General features: G+C 36.9%; 2 protein-coding genes and 1 long non-coding RNA gene across 5 annotated transcripts in view; all 3 read left to right on the top strand.

The window, feature by feature from the left end:
• LOC122081487 (probable protein S-acyltransferase 12) overlaps window positions 1–6,183 on the top strand; it is an 8,678-nt gene extending 2,495 nt beyond the window's left edge. The window contains exons 3-7 of one of the 2 annotated variants that reach the window (XR_006141099.1): window positions 743–834; window positions 2,146–2,285; window positions 4,785–4,911; window positions 5,013–5,098; window positions 5,709–5,764. Coding sequence is in view for 1 of the 2 variants with exons in the window: in XM_042648634.1 (XP_042504568.1) it covers window positions 743–834; window positions 4,785–4,911; window positions 5,013–5,098; window positions 5,709–5,774; window positions 5,854–5,970 (488 nt within the window). In the remaining variant the exon portion in view is untranslated. Of the gene's footprint in view, window positions 1–742; window positions 835–2,145; window positions 2,286–4,784; window positions 4,912–5,012; window positions 5,099–5,708; window positions 5,775–5,853 lie in introns of those variants that run through there. The other variant, XM_042648634.1, reaches the window with a different exon arrangement.
• Window positions 6,184–7,234: 1,051 nt separating this feature from the next.
• LOC122081488 lies at window positions 7,235–8,410 on the top strand. The gene is made up of 2 exons (XR_006141100.1): window positions 7,235–7,775; window positions 7,879–8,410. It is a non-coding gene; the product is annotated as an uncharacterized LOC122081488 (long non-coding RNA).
• A 4,025-nt stretch (window positions 8,411–12,435) lies between these two features.
• Window positions 12,436–19,481, top strand: LOC122081486 (CBL-interacting serine/threonine-protein kinase 9-like). Of its 2 annotated transcripts, XM_042648632.1 has the most exons (15): window positions 12,436–12,902; window positions 13,277–13,339; window positions 13,580–13,651; window positions 14,685–14,792; window positions 14,986–15,066; window positions 16,073–16,126; window positions 16,277–16,402; window positions 16,494–16,583; window positions 16,782–16,904; window positions 17,205–17,312; window positions 17,654–17,770; window positions 17,884–17,940; window positions 18,719–18,793; window positions 18,876–18,946; window positions 19,049–19,481. In XM_042648632.1, exons 1-15 carry the CDS (start codon window positions 12,726–12,728, stop codon window positions 19,053–19,055), a joined length of 1,329 nt encoding a protein of 442 aa, XP_042504566.1. In that variant the 5' UTR covers window positions 12,436–12,725; the 3' UTR covers window positions 19,056–19,481. The 2 variants fall into 2 exon arrangements, with proteins under 2 accessions (XP_042504566.1, XP_042504567.1); XM_042648633.1 differs by lacking the exons at window positions 18,719–18,793; window positions 18,876–18,946; window positions 19,049–19,481 and adding an exon at window positions 18,039–18,700.
• Window positions 19,482–22,038: the final 2,557 nt, after the last annotated feature.

The following is a 22,038-nucleotide window of genomic DNA, read 5'->3' on the forward strand; positions in this document are numbered from 1 at the left end:
AAAAAAAAGAAAAAAAAAATGGATGAAGAAATAGGAAGGATCCCCAAATGACGAAGAATTATGAACTAAATTGGATTTTCCAGGAAATATTTTCCCATTGAAACAAATGGATCCTGATGGAAGTTCCATAATATCAAAATTTGGGTCATAAGATGATAGAAGCCTACTATACAATTTAGACATCCAAAATGGAATAGAATGGCAACATCATGACAGGGAACCAAAGAGTTGGTAAAGTGAATTTTAACTGCAAAATATGGAAGTTGAAAACTTTTAAGCATTCAGTGGCACTTACCTTTCCTTTCTCGATGGCACATATCGAAGGTACTTCAGCTCCAGGATATTTTTTGGATTTTTTGCATGTCGGAATAGCTAGTTTTAGGAAAGAAAATTGAAAAGAGGTCATAGCTCTCAATCAAATAAGGTCAACCACTTAAGCCCACTCTCCCCCTTCTCTTTTCTCCCTCATCTTTTGTTTCTTTTAGCTGTATTGTGAGAGTGTACAGATTAGACAGGGACCTTGCTACTTGAAATTCTAGTTGTAAAGGAATTTGAACTCCATTCGGCATTTGTGTATTAGCTGTAGATTTGTGCAGTGAAAAATACTTAGTATCTGCAATCCTTGCTGTCCTTTTTGCCGGTAGATTTGTGCAGCTCTCTTTGCATGCATAAAAGTTACCTGACTGGTTCTGGTTAATATTATGGGTCTTTCAGGATAACCGCTGTACTTGTTTTCTTGTAGGTCAGCGATGTGTTCTTAAGATGGATCATCATTGCATATGGGTTGTTAATTGTGTTGGAGCACGCAACTACAAATTCTTTCTTCTTTTTCTGGTAGGTTCTGGACTCTCTCCTGATTCTGGTTGATAGTTGATAAAAATTTTGAGGTACAAAAGAGTTTGTGTGAGATGAAAAAGACAACAGTTTTTGGACCATTGACTTTGGAACAAATTCTAGTATGCTCATGCCTACTAGATTAAATGGATGAAGAACATAGAGATTCAATTGGATATCCCAATAATACATACTGCATTCTATGTAAAGAATTAGAATTTTCCAATGTTGCTTAATTTTTTATATTTTCTTGATTTTGAGACTGTTTTTTGTTGTAATTGGTTCAACCATGGTTCAAAAACTCGGCAAAATCTCGCTGAAATTTTGAAAATTTTGGTGATTTGGACATGGCTGAGATGAAACGCCACACAAATCAGGGATTAAACACTGTTTTGGTTGAAAATTTAGTAATTTCAGTAAATGCCTTAGGATTAGTTACCTCCAGTATGTAGATGAGGCCATTTATGGACAGCTGTGGAGGGCTTTGGGTTTTTCTTCTGGCACACTATGATGTGGCCTGCATTTCTCATACAATCGGAGGAAAATTGGCTTGTACACCATTGGTCCATGAGTGTGCTCGATCCTCCGCATCATAGTTTATGGTATTTAGGATGGCCTGAGGAGGTCCACTTTGTACTCATGTATCACTACACAATATTGTATTGTGGGACTTTGGAGTTTGGAGTTGGGACTAGGATATCTATAAGTCTATGTTACATGTTCTTTCAATGTTTTAAGTATCCTTCCATATCTGCCGATACTAACCAATATGTATCGTATCTTTATGGTACCGATACAGTACCTAAAATTGTTTTTGGTATTAGTGCGTGTAAGAAACCTCATCCTTTATGTATAATTAATTGAATAAAATTGTCTCATCATACTTTGTTCTCCTTTCTATACATGATATATTTCACTTATTATTTATTTGTAGTGCTTCAAAACTGTTTTTTATCCTAAGTATTTTCATATGTTTTTTGTACTATTTCATAATTAATCAATTATGTTTCTTCATCATGATTATAGTTGTTTTACTTGCCTTTTCTGTCTTCTAGTAGTGAAAAATGTGTGGAATAGGCAAATATTATGCAAGGCATACAATAGGGTTCATCTTGTACTGCCAACCAAGGGTGCAAATTCAAACCACCACTTTATGTCACTTTTCTTGCAATAGAAAAGTTTACATCTGTTTATGTAGGCTAAATAAGGTTTCTCTGAAGTATCAGAGCTTAATATGGCTATTTGCCCCCCGAAATGGCCAACCAAACTCACTGGCAAAAAAATGTGCTTTTTTGGTGAAATTTTGGTCAGGCCGAAATGAGACCAAAAGCCGAAGTTTTTGAACTACGGGTTCAGCACAAGGCATTCAAATGTTGTAACTTAGAACCAGGTTCTGGTCGTATTTTTCTCTTTTGGAGGCCAAGAGTCATGTGCCTTTTCAACATCTTCTGGTTTGTCTTGTGATCCTTTTTCTCTTCATTTCTATACTTTTATAAAATTAATTGCTCATTTCATGACTTTTCTTTCCTTTTTCATACCCTTTTACCTAGGCTCTGTTTGTTTCGGCGTAAAATTGGAAATGTTGACAAATTTTACAATGTTTGTTTCAAGGAGGTAAAATAAGTTGTAAAATATTACCGTAAAATTTTCCAATGTTTGTTTGACATTTATTTTTCATAGGAAAATCATTTAAAATAATTACTAAGATGGCATATAACCAATTTGAATTATGCAACCCCAATTATATGCTAATAATTACGTAAAGGCCTTTACACTCACACTTAATCCATGCTAATCAATCATGAAACTCAGTCCCTAGAGTTACAATTTGGAAACCAAAATGTACCCTTCTCAAGGATGGTCAGGCTAACTGTACCTGTTCGAGCAAGTAGAAGCCATGGTCAAGTCCTGTGGCTTTTGTAAAGATATAAGAGAAGAAAATATGGCAGAGGAGATATTTAGCAAAGCTTTCTCTTTGTAGGACAACAGAGGTGGAAGAAAAGGGAGTATTGTTGGGGTGGAGGTGTGGAGGAGAGAGAAAGGGGCTGCTAAGAATTTCCAGTAGCAAAGAAAGATCCATGTCCACTTGGCCAACAAAAGCTACCTATGATGCCATAGAAGAGAGGGAAAACTGTATAGCATATGTACCACAAATTACTTTTGTAATGCAGTTTACTGGTTCAGTTGAGTACTAGAACCAATTTATCTGAATTCTTCAAAAGAGTTAGGAGAGTGAAGAGAATACAAACCCCATAATGGGGAGATAGAATCTGCTGCTCGTATGATCACCTGGTCGTACGAGTCAGAGACCAACATCTGTCCAATTTTCTGCCATTACAAGAATAAAGAGGGGTATATCTGAGAAAAAATGACAGGTATTGGTTGCTGACTCGTACAACTAGGTGATCGTACGAGAAGCAGATCCGTTCTCCATAATGGGAGCATATAGAACTATAATTTGGAAACCAAAATGTACCCTTTTCAACGGTTAAAAGGGGTTCCCACCAGGGTATCAGTTGTGTGTACTACCTTATCTTCTGTTGCTGTGTTTGTCTTGGACTTGCTTTTGATCTGTTTTTTTGTGCTGCCCAGATCAAGATGGTTCTCTACCCTGATTTTCAACCTTAATTCTAGTATCCCTCACCTTACATTTATAAAAGAGCTCATAGCAAGATGGAGGTCCCAAAATTGGGTGTTTCTGAAGAAAGCTAATCCAGAGAAGAAATACCCAAAACTCCAATCTACAGAAGAGAATGGATTTTCCCATAAAATATAGTAATAGACTAAAGCTACCAATGATGCCATAGTGGTCTATGGTCTACAATACGGCCATTATTGTAAATTAAAAAAAAAAAAAAGCCATAATTGATGAAAATGGTGGAGTGATGGTGATGCATTGACGCTATGCTTTAAATTAAAAAAAAAAAAAGAGCTCGTTGAACCCAACAACGATCGTCGAATGGCAATGATTGGCTTCGTCACTGTCGCCATCGACTTGGCAATCATTTCGAAGCATCAAAACCTGCGAAGATTGCAGGTATGGAAGCAAAAGCCATCACCCGATCATGTTATCGTAACCAATGTCGATCGCAACCACATTTGGGGAAAAAACCACCAACAGATAGAGGCAAAAAGAGAAGATTTGGGGAGATTTAATGCGAAGAGTCCTGAGATGAATACTTTCTTGTCCAAATCTTTGGGAGACAATTTGAATACTTTCTTCACAGTCTTGAACTAGTTTCTCCACTCTAAGAGATGAACGAGATCGGCTCTGAGATGAACTAGCTTTGAAATGAACAAGATTGGCTCTGAGATGAACTGGCTCTGCGATGAACGAGATCGGCTCTGAGAAGAACTAGCTCTGCGATGAACGAGATCGGCTCTGAGTTGAACGAGGAGAGAAGGATGAGGCTACAAATGATCAGCGGGGAAGAGGGAAGAATGAGATGAGGAAGGAGTCTCCCCGATAGATTTTCCAAATTGGTTTTACCGACAAATTTTAGGGAAAAATTTCCAGCCCATTTTCCGGAAAAGGGTACCTCTCGTAAAATTTTACCAAATGAAAAATTTCCAAAGTAAAAAACAAAGGAAAATCTGATTTTACCGTAAAATTTTACAAGGAAAATTTTCCAATCCGAAACAAACAGAGCCCCAAGAGTAAAAGCATAATGTGTATCATAATATTCCCTTTATCTGGTAATACCAGTAAAAAATTTCAGGACATAGCTGTTTAATTTTTGATTAAATCTGTTGCTTCTATTATTACTTAACCTTCACAATTGAGAAGGAAACTAGTTTTCCTTATGCAATAGACTAAAACTCAGATTAAAGTTGATCTGATATTTTTGTGATTTAAGAATATTGAACAGGTTATGCTTGTCTAGTCTTTCCAAATAAGCCTCAAGAGTACACTTTTATAACAATGGGGTTACTTCAATTTCATTTCTTAGCTGTATACATTTCTGGAGACAACACTGGATACTCTTGTATTGCTGCCACGTTTCATTAAATTCTTTGAAGAAGCCAAGAATCATTCCACCTCGGCAGGCAATCTTGCTGTTCTCTTTTTAGCGTTTGGTAAACATTTTTCTTGCTCACATGGATTACGTCAGTTTTAGTAATTGTGCAGGCATTTTTTTTTCCAGTGCATGACTTTTTGCTTTGTTTTCTTGATGCAGTAATTAATTTGGCTTTCGCATTAAGCCTTCTTTGTTTCTTGGTTATGCATGCGTCTCTTCTTTCTAGCAACACAACTACAATAGAGGTACATGTTTGATTTAATCTTTGCTATCATTTGGATGTGTTGCTTGTGTCAATGACTCAATATGATTCTTCAAACAGGAATTTTTTCCCTTCCCCTGCCCCCCTTTTTCTGGGGTTTTCCAAATTCACCTTTCTTCTACTAAATTTAAGAAACCCATTATGATTAGAGCAGATTTAAAAAAAATTAGTTGGAGAAAAACTAGATTGCTAATATTGTGGAGAGAGCTATAACTAAGGATCATGGTGAAGAGGGTTTTAAGTGATTGCTGGAGAGAGATATTAGCCTGCAATTAGCTGATATGTTTAACTCAATGCTTGAAAGCTCCCAATATCTTGAACAACTGGCCTAGTGTTCTTTGTAGTTTCATCACTACCAACTTCTTTGGGAATGGCATCTGCATGCGTGGCAATTGCTTTACCTATATTGTGTACCCACGACAGTTCATTCTCCCTGGACTACCGCTTTAGCTAAAGTCTTGTTTAGATATTCCTGTTACAGCACTCTATAAAGTTATGGTCCTAGAAGTTTAAGTGTTATCTCGTGGATATGAAAAATGAGCTGTGCTTGTTACATATGGATGAATTATAGTTGATACCATTCTCATATTTAGGTTCATGAGAAGAAAAGGACGGTTAGGTGGAAGTATGACCTGGGTTGGAGGAAGAATTTCGAGCAGGTAGGTTTCTCTGGACAATATCTGTCTTTCAGTATTATGTTTCTCCGGCTTATCTAAATTTAATTTATTATTACTGAAGGTTTTTGGCACAAAAAAGGTATTATGGTTCTTCCCATTGTTCTCAAAGGAGGATTTAGACAATGTACCTACACTACAGGGCCTTCATTTTCCAATGCATTCAGATATGGAGGTTTGATGCATGATGAGTTAAAATGTACCAGATGAGCCTGCAGTGGCTTTTAACCATGAATCTAGAAAGTCTAGCCTATTGTAAGTATCAAATTTTGCTCTATCTGTTTCCCTTTTGGCAGGGGGTATTTAAAAGTTTCCTTCATAGTGAAAAATGTATATATAAGTTGTGTGAATAAATTTAATTTTTTGAAATTTATATTAAAGCAATTTTATAGTTTGGGGTATTGTTCAAAAAAAAGGGGGGGAGAGGTGCATATCATAACACTCGCTGAGCCGTCTTGAGGCATTTGTGTATTATGATTCGGAAACATATTCTATTAGATGCATATGAAAGGAATGGTTTTTTTAGGAGATGTAATAATTTCAACGAATGCACCAGAAAGAGGAAGATCTTTCTCTCAATTATATGATTTCGCCACCAGATTGGGACTCCTCCACCCTCCAATCTCCTCTCCTACCCCAGATGCTCTGCCTAGGTGCATCCTGTGTATTTTTATTTGGGTCGTTACAGATTCTCCAGTGGGTGTATCCCAAATGATACAATTATCCACTCCACGAGAATTCCCAGCTGCCATCAACCGTTGAAAATTTGAAATACATTGCAAAAATGACTTGCAATCAATCTTAAGACACAAGGAAGATGGCTTGTAACTCTCACCTCAATTAATGATATCAACCCCAACGGAAATAAATAGTGACAGGGTTTTGGGTTGTTTCCCTTGTTTTCTGCTCGTCTGAGATTGCCCCTATTGTAAATGTGTTATGGATCTGTGTTTTAATGGGCGAAGCCAAGCCTGTTTGTTTTGATGATGAAAGACTGTATTTCTCTTTCCTTACTATCCTTCACCTCTATTTTGATTGAAACTCGATATTGTTTAGAAAAGGTATTGTTCTAAACATCCTCTGCAGTGAGTGCAGTGGTTCGGTGAGCATCGGATGGCTGAACGAATCTTGGGGCATGTGTCTGGATGCTCTTAGTCATCATTGATGTTCACCGCATAGCGGCACTCATTGTAGAGAATAATCACCCGACATGAATAGTGTTGAAATTTTTTGGACATCAAGTTTGTCAGTGAACCACTCTTTGTTTGTCAGTGAACCACTTTTTGCTTGAAGTGGGGGGGGGGTTAAAGTTGTGTATATTATGACTTCTCAAACTTCATAGTAACAGGATTCTTGTCCATTAGGTATCTTCTTTTTTTTTTTAAATTGTGCAAAGGTATCAAGTTTCAGTCAAAATAGAGAAAATAGAGTTGATTAATGGGGATAGTGGTAGCACACCAATGAATAGCAACGAAACGGTAAAGTCATTTCATAAGATAGAGTGTTAATTGTTACTACCGCTGGAGAACTTTTTTTCCCAACTTTTATAAGAGCGATCCAACACAAAACGAGGAGAAGGGAAAAGATGATTGGACCTACTACACTCCACGATTCCATCTATACGGGTGGATTCCTTTCCTTTCCTTTCCCATCACTTTTTTTTGTTGACAAGTAATAACTGAAGAAGAGAGAGGAGGAGGTAAGAGCATTGGAAACCTTCAAACCTCACCTCCCCTAGTGCAAGGTTTCCTCAAGCAGTAACTGCGGGAAGCCGTCTTGTAACTAGTAGAAAAAAGTCTTTCTTGAAAGGCTAGCCTCCCAGTCATTATTAGTAATGTGGTCAATGGTTCATATTTTGGCTCTGTCTATTCCTCTTCCTCTCTGCTCACACCTCCATTGCACTTGATGGGACTTGGGCTTTTTTAGCTCAAAGTGGACTGATTCAGGAGCTTCATCTTTGGCTCTTGCTCTCTGTGCAGGCTCCAGGTAACCTTTAATCGCATCTTAGGGATATCATCATCTTCATTGATCACTATAGTTCTCTGTTTTCATTTCAGCTTAAATTGTCCTCTTCTCCCTTTGTGTTTAGGAAGATAAATCCTCAAGTAGGTATTGGGTAATTGTTGGATTAGTTAAATCTTGATGAAATCGGTGGAGGAAGAGAGTAGCTTGGTGACCGTGGAACCAAAGAAGGCAGTACTAGTGCGGATATCTATATCGACATCATCGATATGTGGGTGGTGCTCCTGCCTGAGCGGCATAGTTGGGGTCATACTCTTGACGTGGTGGTTGCTACGGCATAAACAATCCAATACCCAACTATGGATGGTCCCTTTCGGCCTTGTTCTCTTTGCAACGCCGGCGGTTGTATGGTTCTCCGTCTTCGCATCTGGCACCAGCCCTTCTTCTTCTTCTTCTTCTTCTTCTTCTTCTTCTTCTTCTTCTCTCCATGGTGATGATCCACTTCCGAGTCGACTCGTCATTCCCAACGACTCAGTTCACGATCCAGAGAGATAATATAATCAGACATGTTTGGTGTGTCCTTTATTTTATGATGATATTTTCCCTGTATAATATATTATAATTAGATGATCAAGTTCTGAGTTGTCCTCGAATCCCCATCCAATGGTCTCTCTCTCTCTCTCTCTCTCTCTGGTTTGGTAGAAGACTAACAGGTGGGGCGTCTGGGGACTGGGGACTAATGCAAATGGTTGTTTATTCAGTCTGCATTATATATTAAGGGATTATATATAGATATATATATATACAAAGAATCAGGTGAGCCTAAACCAGAAAAGGGTAGGGGGAGGTGTCACTCTGCCAGGTTTGCCTGGTGAGGGACCTGGGATTAAGGGATATCTGTTTCACTTTTTGCGCTAATCACGTAAGTATTGAAGGTTGGTTCCAGCGGCATCTTTAATTTGACTTATCTTTACACGTGAAAGCAGTTTTCAAATAAGTTAGGCGTTAAGTGTCTTTAGTCTTTACTATCCTATACACAAATGTCCCCACTTTTTTTTTTTAGTGAAACAAATGTCCCTTTCTTTGTTGAACGGGTGATTGACGATATCTCTCACTTAGTTTCTTATTTTTTTGCATTATAATTTCTTATATATATATATATATTTTTGTAAGGAGATAAACACTATGATTCTTGAGTTTGGAAGGTATTTTTAGTTTCGAGCAGTACAGTTTAGTTAAATTTCACTTCATAGGAATCTTATAATCCGACATCTACGAGATTTTCTTATTTATTTAGACAAATTCGATCATGGTTGGTTTTCTCGTTTATTTAGATAGGTTGGATCATGGTTTAAAAAAAGGGTATAGATATTGGGTGCATCAATCTATTCGTATACCCAATATCGATACAAACCTATCTTGTATCAGGGAAACAATTCTAATTGAAGAGAAATTTGTCCAATAATAATATTATTTAATCAAAATTAATTAAAAAGCCAAACCGTTCAAGTCAGCTGATTCGTATTGATATTGGTATCAAAATTAAAGGGCAGATACCAATTTTTAAAACGATGGATTAGATATAGAGTTAGGGTTTAAAGGAACGGAGTTGAGTTTGAATTAGTTAAGAATCTACCAAAATATGCCCTAACCCTATAAATCTAGTACAGACTAACCTATCTGTGTTGGGAGACCAATCTCAATCCGAAAATGGTAAATCCAACCAATCCGATTCTTAAAATAGTGTGGAGTGGATGCTAAAGAATCCATATTTGATCCGTTAAATAAACCAGAGACCAGATATCAAAGATTCCATTATCCATTAGATATAGAACATCTTATCCATATTGTATTCGATATATCGGCCAGGATATTAGATATTTGATTAACTGGAATGATTATTAAAAATTAAGATATAAAAATTTTGATTAGATTGAATAATACATAATATTTCGAAAAATCATAGAATTGCTATTCAACTAATCAAGTATTGGGGGGAAAATAAGAAAATATCGCTTATAACAGGTCATACCATAATTTCATACTTACTTTGTTTTTGAAGGGGAAGAGGGGGAGGGGAATTGAGTTCCTATGAATTGGATATTAGCCTATTACCTATGAGTTTATGATGCAGGGAGCTTTAAGGTACCTACAAGCCTATCAGCACTCACAAGGGCCTTGGCTTGTTGTAGCTAGTTCTTTGGAACAGATTCCTCCCTTCAACTTGGGGGATTAGGTAGGGGAGGGGTCAAGGGTGGTTATATATATATATATATATATATAAAATAAAGATGAGGGGGAGCTTTGGCCTCAATCTTTAAGTGTCTTTTAGTTGGTTATCTATTGGGTCCTAGGGAACAAGCAATAACTATCAATAGTTCATAGATTCTAATAATAAATAATGATGATGAGGGGGCCTTGAGCATCCATCTTTTAGTGTTTTTTAGTTTGCTATCTTTTGGATGTTGGGAAGTGAAGCAACAACTACCAATACTTCGTTGATTCGATGCTCGATAAATAATAGGTAACTTATCGTTATCATAAGGGTTTATTATTTTTTTAAAAGGTCACAAGACATGTATTTTACCATGTGGATAGATGATATGTCCATTATTATTGGATAGAAAGGATGTTGTCTAGATTTGTCATTAGTTAATTTTAAAGTTTAATTCAATTGAATATTTTCTTGATAAGCATCCAAAGTATATCTAGACAATACTGTGCAGTCTTGCAACTCTAAGCAGAAATTGATAATTTAAATACAAAAAATCATAAAATTGGATGATTCAAAATTTTGTCTTGTGATTCCAAAAATATCACATTCTGTTGTTACATGGATAACTACTCTATCATAGTTATGGGCTCTGACATATCTACCAATGTTAAGCTGCCACATGGCCAATATTAAGTTATTAAATTACATAAGAAATAGTGAAGACATGATTAAAACAAATGGATTATGGGTTGCATGTTGAGTTTAGCCTTCCTAATGGGCTTAGATGAACCCGATGGAGCCCCAAGTCATCAATCTTGAACATCATTTGGGGAACAGAAGTCTCTCCAGCCAACTCTAGTCTTGATTTATCAGAGCAAATTAACATTAGGACTCAGAAGTTTCATCAGCATGGGTTTTTTTGCACACCACAGCTCATTAACTGTACCAGGCAGTTGTTATTCTCTCTTGAATGCTTAAGGTCGGTTTGATTTTGTTTCTAGAAATGGTTTTTTATTTTTCTGTGCTCAGAAATGGAAAAACACCCAAAAAACATTTTGATTTTTTTTTTTTGTTTCGTTTCACTTGTTTTTGGAAACAATAATAGAAATTTATGCCTATTTCTATGTTTGGAAACATGAATGGAGAAACAAGTTAGACTTGTTTTTATGTTTCTAGAAATAAGTGGGAACAAAAAAAATTGTAAAAAACCTGATACTTCACTTGACCTATCCAAACCCCCAACCCATCGTTGAAACTTCTTGCTATCCAAATGTAACGATTCCAACCTAGTTGTGCGGAGCTCACAATTTCGGATTGCTTTTATCCTTTTGAAGCTCATCTCTATGAAGCATACATGCAACTCCAACATCATGCCTTCACTCGTGAGTTGCATTTCTATAACGTCGTGCCTTCACTCATGTCTTGAACTAGACTATACTATTGAAAAAGTTTCGGGAAACAAAAAAATCAAACACCTTTTTACATTTTTGAAAAATTGTTTCTTATCACAAAAACAGCAAAAACTATTTCTATTGTTTCTAAACACAGAAACAGGAGAAACAAAATCAAACGACCCTTAATGTCTTAAAATGCATCAACTAATGGTGGATCCTCCTAAATTGTGGAGCCCATATCAAGTAATCAGATTCCTCTCCCCTTATGAGTAACCACCACAATCTATCTCACACCGTCCCCATCCACGTCCCCACACCCCCATGGATTGTGTGAGGTGATTTTCTGCAAGGGAGGGGATTCCGATCTTGAACGTCTTGCATGTGACGAAGCTCCGTCGATTCGACGTCAACGATGATGATGGATGGATACGGTACAAAAAAGGCCACGGCAGTTGAGTCAAACTACGACAATAAGGAAACTACGGAGCAACTCATATAGTTTTGGTCCTTACTCATTCTGGAGATTATCAATTGGACAATTGCTACCGGGTCCCCGCCATTATCCGGCGGCTGGAGAATCTTTTTCTCTAATTAATTTATGAAGAAAAAGACAAAATATTATATATTATGAGCGCGTGCAATGCGCGTAATCAGATTTGGGTTGGTAGAGCATTGGATCAAAATCCTTTGTTTTCCTCATTCATGTTTTTTCTTGTTTTGCTATCTGCAGAAACTGACACGTGGACAACAAGGAGACCAACGGTCAAGATTGAGTGAAAATTATTACATCCAGTGCGTTGGTCTTAAAGTTGTCCACGTGTCGCGTTCTACAGGTACCAAAACAAGAAAAAACTGGGATAAGAAAAACAGAAAATTATTTTCCTAGAGCCATAGGGGTAGGAAAGGAAAGAAGAAGATATAATTGAGCTTTGTCTTTTCTCAACTTTCTTCCTTATCTGTGCAAAGAGGGTAATTTGGTCATAATGTAGAACTGTACGGGGAAAGAGGGGGCAGTTTGGGAAACAAGAATGTTACTGGTATATAGCGAGGAAGATGAAGGAGCAGCACCTGGGGAGGACAGAGAGGCTGGAGGTGGTTGTGCTAGTATCAATGAAATCATATTTTGTTGGTATTAAAGGATAAGGGTCGGTTGTTGTGGTCAAGCTCCTGCATCCTCTCTCTGTAACCGTTGCCATTTCCATGATAAACTCTTCTAACGCGGAGTCTATTTCTTCTCTCCGCTCCTCCTGAGTTCTGTATATCTCCTTTAGATTAAATTCGATCCGTTCATTGGTTATAGCTCGCACCCAGTACAACTATAGATAGCGTAAACACAGAGAGAGAGAGAGAGAGAGAGAGAGAGATATGAGCACGACGGTTCCTGCGACCCGCACGCGTGTGGGGAAATACGAGATCGGTAAAATGCTTGGGGAAGGCAGCTTCGCCAAGGTGAAGTATGCCAAAAACATTGAGACCGGCGATAGCGTAGCCATTAAAGTCCTCGATAAAGATCATGTCCTCCGTCACAAGATGGTGGAACAGGTCTCTCTCTCTCGCTTGTTCTCTCTGCGTTTGTTTCCATACTGGAATTGTATTGCTTTTTCTTTATTCAATCCTTTGTTATTTGGAATAATTGAACAGGATCATCATTCCGATTAAATTTATGATTAACGGTCGAAGTCAGACTTATCATTGAAAAAATTATTAGATTACTGCTTTCATTTTCTCACTCTCCCGTTTCTGAATCTGCTGTACCTGGAAATTTAAACATGGAGAATGGTACAAGGAACCAATACTAATATTAAAATGGATAATCAAGAAAAAAAAAATTGCAAAAGGGTAGATGTTCTTGTCGCAGAAATCTAATTAGCTTTCTGTTATGGACCATTGATCTTGTTTTGCCTTGCTTTCGCCAGATACAAAGAGAAATTTCAACCATGAAGCTTATCAAGCACCCTAACGTCATCCAAATCCACGAGGTAAAAGCTTATCAAGCACCCTAACGTACATCCAATTTAGTAAAACCCAACTGATTGGATGTTTAATACTCATCGAGAGGACATGAGTTTCATCTGTGGCCAATGCAACTCGCGGCTAAATGTTTGGGTGGTCTGCATTGTTGGCCATATGCCCTTGATGCTTCATAATGTGAAATATGAATTTCTTTAACGGACTCATCTTTTGCCTTCTGTTTCTTCGGTGCTTATGTATGTGTGCAGGTGATGGCGAGCAAGACAAAGATATACATTGTGCTTGAAGTTGTTGATGGAGGAGAGCTTTTCGACAAAATAGTAAGGCATTTTTATATTGGGTTCATTTTCATTACCTCTAATTTATCCGGTGATATGTTAGATTATTGGGATGCACTACATAATCATGTACACTTGCTCACCCAGATTGCTAGCAAAAAAATGAATGAGGAAGAAAGGTTCCAGTTTAAAATGCTCTGTTTTAAAGCATTGTCAGAATAGGAAAAGCAAATCAAAACACTGAAAATACTTCCCATGAATTACTCATGTTTAAATAACGACCGTTGTCACAGAGAAAAAACATAAAGTCTTACGCCTGTATGATTTTTTTTTGGTGGTTTTTAATTAGCAACAAATATTTATTTTGAGTTTTTGACATTTATTAGAATTAAAAATCAATTCAAATTAATAGATACTCAGTATAACTCTAAGAAAAATAAAACTTTTTCTTGAATCCTTTCAATGTAGTTGTCATAAAATGCAATTTTTATTTTATTTTTTAATTGTTATCTTCCTCTGTAAATGACATTTTTAATGTTTCAACATGAAAACTTGTTTTTCCCTCCATTTTCTGAAGAAATGTGTTTCAAATTAAGTTTTGGTACCAAATCGTTATGCATTTTTCATTAGGGTTTTACAAATTTTCATTGCACCTGCCCAATGAAGCTAATATATTACTCTTAATCATATGAAGTTATGATTTTTTTCATGAAAAAGTCTAGTGCTGTCTACAGCCATTCCAGTTATAGAGGATTTTGTTAATCCAATATAATTTGGATCCCAATCTGATTACATGTGTGCATGCATGCACATGTGCAAAGAACTTGCTGAATACACTTAATCAGAGATCTGGATCCTGGAATACAAGTTTCTTCTAATGTTTGAATTAATGCGAAGATTTAGTATCATAATTGGATTGAATCATGGTTCCCTAGATCCCTTTAAAATCTATGCAGTTTACAGAGTTTGGGGCATGTGTGTTTATTCATGACTTCAGCGTTTCTGACTAGTTCTTTGTGTTTATGCATGTTTACAAATTTAAGTAACATTTCCTTACAAGTTATTTGATTTGTAGGTGAAAAATGGGAGACTTAAAGAAGATGAAGCTAGGAGATATTTCCAGCAGCTAATTAATGCTGTGGATTACTGTCATAGTAGAGGCGTGTACCACAGAGATTTGAAGGTTTTGCAAGCTTCCCCGAGTTATCTTTCCTTAATTTCCTAATATCCTGTCTTACATTGTGTTAAATCACACCCCCTCTATTTTTATCTGTGGCTGAGCTGCGTGGGTTGTGATCTGCCAAGTTTGGTATTTAGCTGTAATTCTTAGCACCCAGCTCACCATGACTAATGTTGTACATTTTCATATTTGGCAGCCTGAAAATTTGCTTCTCGATTCTTATGGTGTTCTTAAAATTTCAGACTTTGGATTGAGTGCATTTTCACAGCAAATACGGGTAAGTTTTTGTCAACATTTCTGATGTTCATGGTGTTAGAGTTGAGTATTGTGTTGAATTTGGTACCTGGCCAAATTTAATGAACAATTTGTCAATGTCCTTGCAAAATTCTGTATTAATATCTGGATTCTTTTAGGAGAATTAACCAGTTGTATTCTTCTAGATCCTAACTAACTTCTACAACACAAATATTACTTGGGTTGTCCAGAAGAAATTGCAATATTGATGAATGTTCAATATGCCAACACTGATGGATGCCAGCTAAGATTCTCTAGCTAATGGTGAATGGATGTAAAGCATAGTTGTAAAGGATGGTGCTCCTATGCATTGAGCTCACTAACAACACCTATAAAAGAGCTCAAGAGTATCACAAGTATTCACAACCAAAGGAACATGTGGGGCTTAATTTTTGTAACTTTAAGTCATGGTTTTCATGCATCAATTCCTTGGCAGTTCTTGGATGCACCAAAAGTTTTTGTAGGACTCATACGTGGTTAAGAAAGCATCGGATTCCTTGCACATAAGTGATGACTAGCTTGTTTGTGGGATGCAAATTAGGAAGAATGCAGAGTAATTCTCATCTAGTTAGTTTTGTTTGCCATCTGTACTTAGGTTTAGTATTTTTTCAATTGTATGATAACAAGTCCTTGTCTTTGAAGTATATCTGCTCTGCCTGAAGGCCCCAAAACTGAAGTGATTTTAGGAACCAACAGTAGGAGATTGGATCTGATATGTGTTTTACACTAAATTATGCATGCCTGATCGATTCATCAGTGAGAATAGAAAATGTGGTACAGGGTACCATTAGTGTAAATTGCTATAGTTATTCTTCACAGAGACTTATTTTGATTAAGCAATATAGGAGCTGTTCACTTTTAGTCATCATTATGTGGTGTTAAATGGTGACTGGCTTCCCATGAAGAAACCTGTGTTCTCTGCACTGAAGTTACCTTAGCTTTATATGCAAATATCAGATTTCTTCTTATTACCCTTCTATTTATTCTAGGATGATGGGCTACTACATACTGCCTGTGGGACGCCAAATTATGTTGCTCCTGAGGTGTGTATTTTCATCATTATCCTTTTATGAACTGATCGTTATATTGAATGATGACACTTTATTATTCTTTATTTCTTTTATAAGTGAAAAAATGGCATTGTAATTTATTGATTTTATTTTCATTTTTATTTGGTATTTATTTTCTCTCAGGTGCTCAGGGATAAAGGTTATGATGGTACAGCAGCTGATATTTGGTCTTGTGGGGTAATTCTTTTTGTTCTTATGGCTGGGTTCTTGCCTTTTGATGAGCCAAACATCATGGCTTTATATAGAAAAGTAAGTATTTCAATGTTATGAATCGAACCCTCTTGTTTCCCTTTGAGTCATATGCGAAGAACTTATGTGTACTTATGTACTCAAATTGCAGTTACATAGGGCTGATTTCAAGTGCCCACCATGCTTTTCATCTGGTGCCAAAAACTTGATAAATCGTATTCTTGACCCAAATCCTCTCACGGTAAGTGAACTTAATGCAGAGTTATTGGTTTTTCAAACTCCACAACTTACTGCTTCCTCCTGTGCACCTTTACTAACAACTTGTTTAGTAGTTTATTACAGATAGGCAGTATTGCAGTCGTTTAAATAGATTTAAACATGTCATTTTCCTACGTTCTGGGATCTGATGCTGAAATGTTGACATTCATTGTGGTTTCAGCGGATAACAATTCCAGAAATCTTGGAAAATGAATGGTTTAAGAAAGGGTACAGGCCACCAAACTTTGAGCAACGGGAAGTTGTCAGCCTTGATGATGTAGATGCTGTTTTTAATGACTCAAAGGTGAGTAAGTATATTTGAAATTGTAGTGATCATATTTCAACCTGGATGTCTGTACCACTTCTTGAATTAGGAACACTTATCTTTTTGCTAACGTTCAAACCCTGCTTTAGAAAGCACTCCGGTCTGAGGGCCTTAAATATTTTCCATTCTAGTTAAAGCTTTGCTTGACCAGTTGGCTCTTGATAGTATTACTCAAATCTAGTAAAAACTTGCTCTTGGTAGTATGACAACTGTCTATTCATCTCTAAACTGAATCATGATAACAAATGCCTTATGAAGTTCCTTATTTTACTTTTGCAGGAACACCTTGTGACTGAAAAGAAAGAGAGACCTGTATCAATGAATGCATTCGAGCTTATTTCTAGATCGCAAAGCTTCAATCTCGAGAATTTATTTGAAAAGCAGAAGGTATGTTTAAACATGAAATTATTGGTTTAAATATCTTTAATTGCTTTTTGTAAACTAATTCTCATTTACACACTAAAATTCATCCCAGTGGCTATCTACAAGTTGTACTATGGTCTATGGGGCCCCTGAGATGAGTTTAGATCCTTGATACTGTAGAACCCAAGAGATGGTGATGAGTGCATTCATTTACCCTATGCCCACGTTGCAAAGATGACTTTCAAAAGAAATCTGCACATTTTCTTCTTTCTAAATTGTAAAATCTAGTGTTCTTGCCTGAATGATATATATATATATATATATATTTTTATTTTCTGTGTGGTGCCACCTCTTCCAAATTTTAGGGTCTTGTGAAGCGAGAGACGCACTTTACCTCTCAGTTCCCTGCTCATGAGATTATGTCTAAGATTGAGGAAACTGCAAAGCCTCTTGGTTTCAATGTGTGCAAGCAAAACTACAAGGTGCAGCCTCTTTGTTTTCAAGTGTTTTTTTATAAAGATTCCCAAACAGTGTTGTATGTTTACAACAATGAATTTGAACCTGAGCTAAGATTTCTATGTTGAACACTTTCTAGATGAAGTTGCGAGGTGACAAAACTGGAAGGAAAGGCCACCTTTCAGTAGCTACAGAGGTACTCAATTCCCCTCGTGAATGGAAACTCCTCTTTCACAACTCTGAATTTCTTCAGTATATCAGTTTAGTAGTACTTAATATTTTATGTTGTTATAGTATAATAATAGGGGAGACCTTCCTAAACCACCACCATTTTGAAGCATGTGGACAGTCGATGTGGCAATTCTAATCATCCAAGGCAAAGCATATGGTCCGGATTATCCATATGTAAAATTTCATTCTCAAATTAAATAAAATACCATCCCATGTATGCCCATGCACAGCTATGGTACTCTGACTACTAGCATGCACTCTTGATTCTCACATGGTACTGAATTTTTCAAAGTTCTATTTTGCCACAGGCAACCTCCTTTTGGGCTGAAACTTGACATGTGAACAAGGGACCTATGGTTCTACTTTTCCACAGAATTTGGGCCCATTCAATATGTCACATGGCAGATTTTAGGGCCATCTGGGGTAGGCTTCTTGAACAGACTGTAGGAAAAGACTCCATATTTCTGAAATAAGACAAGATATGGAAAATACCGTTTAAATGTTTGCATACAAGTTCCATATTGACAGATACATCTCTTCTTTGCTTTATTTTCTCTAGCTATCTTGTAAAATGATGTCCCTGCTCCCTCAGATTTGGCTGTTGCATGGTGCCATTATTTTCTTTGTTCATGCCAATACCTGATTTGGATGCCTGGCCATAGCAAGTATTGACAGAATGGTTTTTCCAATTTTTTTTGTTGGTTCTTAATCTTATCCATAAATTCATTGCATTTCCATTCTAGGTTTTTGAAGTTGCTCCTACTCTGCATATGGTAGAGCTCCGGAAGACTGGAGGTGACACATTGGAGTTTCACAATGTATGTTGAACCTCAAACTTTTCCTGTAGGATTTTCAGGAAAGCTATCTGACTACTTCACAAATTCTTTGATGACATGACAGTTCTACAAAAGCTTCTCGACTGGATTAAAAGATGTCGTCTGGAAATCCGAAGAAAACACTGAAGAGACAAGGTGACCTGTCTGATAATCTAAACAAATGATGCTGTTGACTACTTTCTCTGAGCTCCTACTGTAGTATCATCATCTCTAATTCCTACCTTTGCATGGCTGCAGGTCATAGCCAATCACCTTCCTCTGCAAGGGAAGATATTTATTGGCTGCTTCTTTTTGTTCTTCGTCCTTTCTTCATTTTTATCTGCTAGTTTTATGATGTGTAGAGGTCCATGAAAGTCTTGAATAGATGAACTGAATCTTCTCAAGCATGAAGGTCTATGTAAATGGTGGGATTCCATTGTCACCACAAAATTGTGTACATAATGCCCAAGATTGTGAGTCGCATGTTAAAGCCGAGTGAGATCAATTGGCATGGTTTGAATGAGTATTTGGTCAGTTAGTATAAAAGAAATATCTGTGAGGCTTTCAAATAGGGGAGCCATTCTTATTTTTCCTCTGTATCAATGTATAGATGTACTTTATTGTTCATTTTGGTTTGTACAGACTCTTCTTATTTTCCTCCACATCAATGTATAAAGTACTTTATTGTTCATTTGGTGTATGTAGAAAATATGGTTTGAGAGATCAGACCCTAATCTGAATTGGTAAGAATGGGGCATAAATTTGCAGGAATCAGCCAAAACCCCAATCCAGATTGGTGGGAATCAGCCGAAGGTACTGATTCCCCGAACTCTGGTAGAGACTGTTGCAGATAGTGTAATCAGCCTCTCTTTCTTCCTGGCCGTAGGGGCACGTGACTAGAGAGTGTTCATATCCCTTTTTGTTAATAGAGAGGTGGGTTGAGGGTAGATCTCTCATCTAATGACCTTCAACAACTAGCTGCTCTTGATGTGAGTAAGGCAAAGCTAAAATTAGGAGTGTAAATGAATAGTTGAAAATTCTAATTCAATTCGTATATGTATCCATTTAGGCATATCCTGTAAAATGGTATCTGAATCCGAATCCGAATTTGAATTCAAATTATTTGTGAACTGTGAAGTAAAAAACTCAGTCCTTAAATTGAACCAAATAAGATAGCGATTAGAATCCTTAAATTTCTGTCTTTGAGAGATTTTTTATACTCTCTCTCACTCTCTCATATGTTCACACCAGTCATCAGCTCAACAAATCGTGTTAGGAGAAAGAAAGAAGTAGAAGGAAACGAGAGAGGGGGGGGGGGATATATGGAGATTATATAGATGGATAAGGAGAAGTAAACGGCAGAAGTGGAGGTTAAGGAAGATTCATTTTCTATAGTGATCAAAATCTGGCGGAGTTTGCCTGACTTCTTGATGTCTGTGACTCTGAAGCTCAAGTACGTGAAATTGGGTTATGTCCATGCATGTCACATGTTAAAGATTCTGTATATTTTACGTGTTAGAAGACTATTCCGGCGTAGTTACATGCATAGACGTAACCCAATTTTGCATAATGCTTGAAGAGATTGGATCCGCTGATTGTACAAGTCAGCATCCACCTGTCTCACTTTTTGCCATTACAATGGTGAGGAGGGGCATATTTGAAAGCCAAAAAGACACGTGTTGGATGTTAATTTGTAGGATCAGGTGATCATACAAGCAGCAAATCCTTTCTTCTACTCTTTGAGCTTCACTTAGGCAAAGGCCCGAGTGAGATGCGAACAATGAATCTGGTAGTTCACTTTTGGGTTGGGTTTCAAATGTAACAGTGCGGTCTGAATAGCACTAAGAACCATTCCAGCAACAAGACTGGATTAGGTTCACGTACAAAAACAATCTCGTTTGTTCTTAAAATCTATTCTTTCTCTCTTCATTTAATAGATTCTAAATCGACACATCAAATAATAGATTCTAAATCGACGGATCAAATAAGTATGTAAACCTGATCCGGATTCTCCAACAACAGGGGAGTGCCAAGCCTCCTGGACCAACAACCCATGGGCCGACTCTGTTGATCGCTACCCTGTTTAATTAGGTCCCATAAAACTCAATATCCCTGACACATGGTAGGTTTTAGCCAGCTAATTACCTTATAAATGTCAACGTGGCAGGCAGATATATGGTAGGACCTATGTCTATACTACCCATTGGTATATGCTATAATAACCGACGTTGTTATCGGATTATTATTAGGGGAGGGTTCCCTCCGACCGTATGCAATTTCGGGTCTTGGAGGGGTTATTATAGGAAACATGGAAATAAGAAGGTATGCAAGACATTTTACAGGGATTTGTTACAATAATGAGTTTCAAGTTTTGGAGGGGGTAATATAAGAAACACTGAAGTGATGTAAGATATTTTATAGGATTTGTTACAGTAATCTAAGTCTCTTACCCCCTCCCAAAAAAACCAAAAGGATCGAGTAATCTGAATTTTAAGAGGGGGTGTTTGCATGCATTTCTGAATTTCACTTGAGGCATGTGCTTATAATTAATTGGGAGAGTGTTCTTGAGCAGGTAGCATTAAGAAGCACACTAATAAGGTGTGCCGAACTGATTTCATACATAAAAGATGACAACGTCATTTCATGTGAGGAGAAGGAGACAGAGCGGGGAGAGAGTGACTTAGCGAATATTTTCCTTAATTTTAATTCTTTTTTAAGGTTTAAATATTTAAGTTGCAAAGAGTAGAGATTTAGTTTTCAAGTATCGGATCAATATTGATCTCAGCCAATACAAATCTGACACCAATTAAGATCAAACTGGATTGATCAATTTTACTCAAAGGAAATGATGTTTTCGAATTCGTTAATAGGTGATGAGAGTTTGTTGATGATTAAGGAATCTCATCCTATGGTCACATCACCAGCATGGGCTGGAAATTCTTCCTCCGTTAGTGAAGGAAAACTTTCGCCGAAAATGTTTTTCCTTTTCTATTAAGACAAAAGTTTTCTTGACCTACCAAGACTAGAGAGTATTTTTAAACTAAAACCATGTTTTGTATACAAGTAGGTCCTTTGATATCTTGATCACTTTTCAAATTTTGCTTAGTTAGAGTTGAGGATGTAACATTATAAACCTTTCAAGATTTATTATATTTTGAAAAACAAATAAATAACTTAAAATTAGAATAATGAGTTATGAAAATTGACTTGCGACCAATCTAGAGCATGCCATACCTATACAACGGTTG

The sequence above is a fragment of the Macadamia integrifolia genome, chromosome 6 (genome assembly GCF_013358625.1).
Source record: "Macadamia integrifolia cultivar HAES 741 chromosome 6, SCU_Mint_v3, whole genome shotgun sequence".
NCBI lineage: Eukaryota > Viridiplantae > Streptophyta > Magnoliopsida > Proteales > Proteaceae > Macadamia > Macadamia integrifolia.

Excerpts from the sequence above, each read along its gene's own strand:
- LOC122081486 (XM_042648632.1), top strand. The coding sequence starts at position 12,726 with ATGAGCACGACGGTTCCTGCGACCCGCACGCGTGTGGGGAAATACGAG. Across the intron at positions 17,313-17,653 it reads ATTTATTTGAAAAGCAGAAG|GGTCTTGTGAAGCGAGAGAC; the intron begins GTATGTTTAAAC and ends TCCAAATTTTAG. Across the intron at positions 18,794-18,875 it reads ACACATTGGAGTTTCACAAT|TTCTACAAAAGCTTCTCGAC; the intron begins GTATGTTGAACC and ends ATGACATGACAG.